General features: G+C 37.0%; 1 protein-coding gene across 1 annotated transcript in view; it reads right to left on the reverse strand.

Moving 5' to 3' along the window:
- The window catches only part of Vha13 (V-type proton ATPase subunit Vha13), a gene marked incomplete at its 5' end in the record, with an annotated part of 18,811 nt that extends 15,890 nt beyond the window's left edge, over positions 1-2,921 (reverse strand). Inside the window, 1 exon segment of the mRNA XM_070090314.1 lies at positions 2,821-2,921. Coding sequence (XP_069946415.1) covers positions 2,821-2,921 — 101 coding nt within the window.
- Positions 2,922-3,018: the final 97 nt, after the last annotated feature.

Consider the following 3,018-nt stretch of genomic DNA (forward strand, 5'->3'; position numbering starts at 1 on the left):
ACATCACACATTGCCCTCAGACAAGACATCTCCACTGCCTCCAGCCTTCTTGTTGCAACATTCACCACCCATGCTTCACACTCATAAGAGTGTTGGTACCACTCAACTCCTACATTGTCCTCTTTGCTTCTATAGATAATGTTCCTTGCCTCCACAGACTCCCCAGTGCTCCACTCACCTTTTTTCCCTCATCAATTCTATGATTCACCTCATCTTTCATAGACCTATCTGCTGACAAGTCTACTCCCAAATATCTGAATACATTCACTCCCTCCATACTCCCTCCCTCTAATCTGATATCCAATCTTTTATTACCTAAATTTTTTGATATCCTCATCACCTTGCTCTTCCCTACATTCATTTTTAATTACCTTCTTTTACAAACTCTTCCAAATTCACTCACCAACCTCTGCAACTTCTCTTCAGATTCTCCCAAAAGCAGTGTCATCAGCAAAAAGCAACTGACAACTTTGTGTTAGATTCTTATCTCCTCATCGCACACCTCTTGACAACACCCGAGCATTCACTCTTCTTACAACCCCACCTATGAATATATTGAACAACCATGGTGACATGCATCTCTAAGGCCTACTTTTACAGGGAAATAATCTCCTTCTCGCCTACATACTCTAACCTGAGCCTCAATATCCTCGTAAAAACACTGCTTTCAGTAACCTACCACCTATTCTATACATTTGCAACATCTGCCATATTGCTCCCCTATTCACCCTATCATATGCCTTTTCCAAATCCAAATGCAATGAAAATCTCTTTACCTTTATCTAAATACTGTTCACCTATATGCTTCACTGGAAACATTTGGTTTACACACCCCCTACCCTTCCTAAAGCTTCCTTGTTCATCTGTGATCATGCTCTTACTCTAAATTCTTTCAATAATAACTACCATACTTTTGTCCCCTTTGCCTTTATAAAGAGGAACTATGCATGCTCTCTGCCAATCCCTAGGTACCTTCCCCTTTTCCAACATTTATTAAATAAAAGCACCAACCATTCCAAGACTAAATCCCCACTTACTTTTAACATGTCTTTATCCCATCAATACCAGCTGCTTAACCACCTTCATTCTACCTACTGCCTAATGCACCTCCCCCAATCTCAACTGGCTCTTCCTCACACTTACAAGATGTTATATACCTCCTTTGATATACCTTATACCTTTGAAGAGTTTCGAGAGTTTCAATACTCTCGGAGCCCAGCCATGGGCCAGGCTCGTCTGGTGCTTGCCTGATCAACCAGGCTATTGCTGCTGGAGGCCCGTTGCCCCACATATCCATCACATTATGGTTGATCTCTCACAAAGTGAAGATGCTTGTCCAGTTTCCTCTTGAAGGCTTCTACACTTGTTCTAGCCATGTTTCTGATATCTTCTGGTAAGATGTTGAATAGTCTGGGACACCGGATGTTGATCCAGTGTTCCCTTATTGTCCCCACTGTACCTATGTTCCTCACTGGGTTTATTTTGCACTTTCTCCCATATACCTCCCTGCCCATTGCATGAAATTACAGCTTCCTTATCTTCACCAACATTTAACGGTTCCTCAAAATATTCCCTCCATCTTCCTGATACTTCCAACTCTCCATCTAATAACTGTCCTCTCCTATTTTTAAGGTGCTTCTACTACTAGGCAACATGCAAGATCAGCAATCAAGTAATTTTTCCTGAAAGCCACAACAATTATCTTTGAGACAAACTTGATATACAAGTATATGACATACAACAGTTCTGTATTCAGAAAACTATTGTTATTTCATATTAGGAATTAAAAGACTCAACAACAGCCCAACATCCAGCCAATTTTCATGAATCATATATGCTTTAATTTCTCACAAAAAACACATCTTTCTAACCTATAGTATATATTTTAACCCTTAAACTGTCCAAATGTAGCTCTACATTCACTTGCGTAGCACTCTGAATGTAGATCTACATTCAATTTTACATGCTTTATGTAAAAAAAAAATGTAGATCTACGTTTGGAGTGCTACACGAGTGAACGCAGATATACGTTTGGACAGTTTAAGGGTTAATATACGGTTTATCCAAAAATTCTGGACAAAGAAAAAAACTAAAGAACTACCACCTAATAATACCTTAAAATAAATATTTTACAACTTCGGTCATCCAGATGATCCTTGGGCTTCAAGTTCCCCTCCCTTCCCTTCTACAAACCAAAACACACCAGAATTAAATTTTGTCAACAGACCAAATAGGAATTAACACAATAGCCCCTCAAAAAAAAAGCAAACATAATCAATGACAGAATGGACCACACCACCTTCCTAAGAATGAAAAAAAAAAAAAATGCAAATTCCACAATGGATCAAACTTATAACAGTAAATAAGAGAACTACCATAATCAACACTCAAAACAATGGTGTATGTGATCATCTTTACATGGTAGATGTGAACATCTTTAAATTCAAAACTCTAAAAAAAATGTATTCTAAAAAAATTAAGACCAAAATTGCTGAACAAAGGTATATTTATGCAGTACTGTACAGACAAGATAAACATTGAAAAGTTCAGGCAGAAAAAGTACATGTTCAATACTGGCAAAGCAACTTCAGAATGCTAAGAATTAATCAAAAGATACAGTATTCAAAATACTTGTGTGTTTTACATATGCAATGCTGATAACATTTAATTTCATTTTCTTCCACATTTCGGAAATCTTTAGAACTTTATGCAAAACATATGAACATATGCACTAAATCTTACAATGCACATGTCTTCAACTTGCTTCAAATATCACATTTCAACTTATTACAGTCTGTAATTAATAGAAAATACACATACCTTTGCTTCATATTCCTTGAACTGTCGCTCTCTCTCCTGCTTGAATTTATCTATTTCTGCTTGGGCTTCATCTTTAGCCTGCTTCAACCGTCGAGCTTTACCTGTGTATAAAAATGTACAAAAAAATTTAATTAAAATTACCTTTATTTCTCAAAATTAAAAATCCTATCCCTAAGAAAAATGTACTGTCACTTAAAA

Source organism: Cherax quadricarinatus, chromosome 31 (assembly GCF_038502225.1).
Source record: "Cherax quadricarinatus isolate ZL_2023a chromosome 31, ASM3850222v1, whole genome shotgun sequence".
NCBI classification, from domain to species: domain Eukaryota; kingdom Metazoa; phylum Arthropoda; class Malacostraca; order Decapoda; family Parastacidae; genus Cherax; species Cherax quadricarinatus.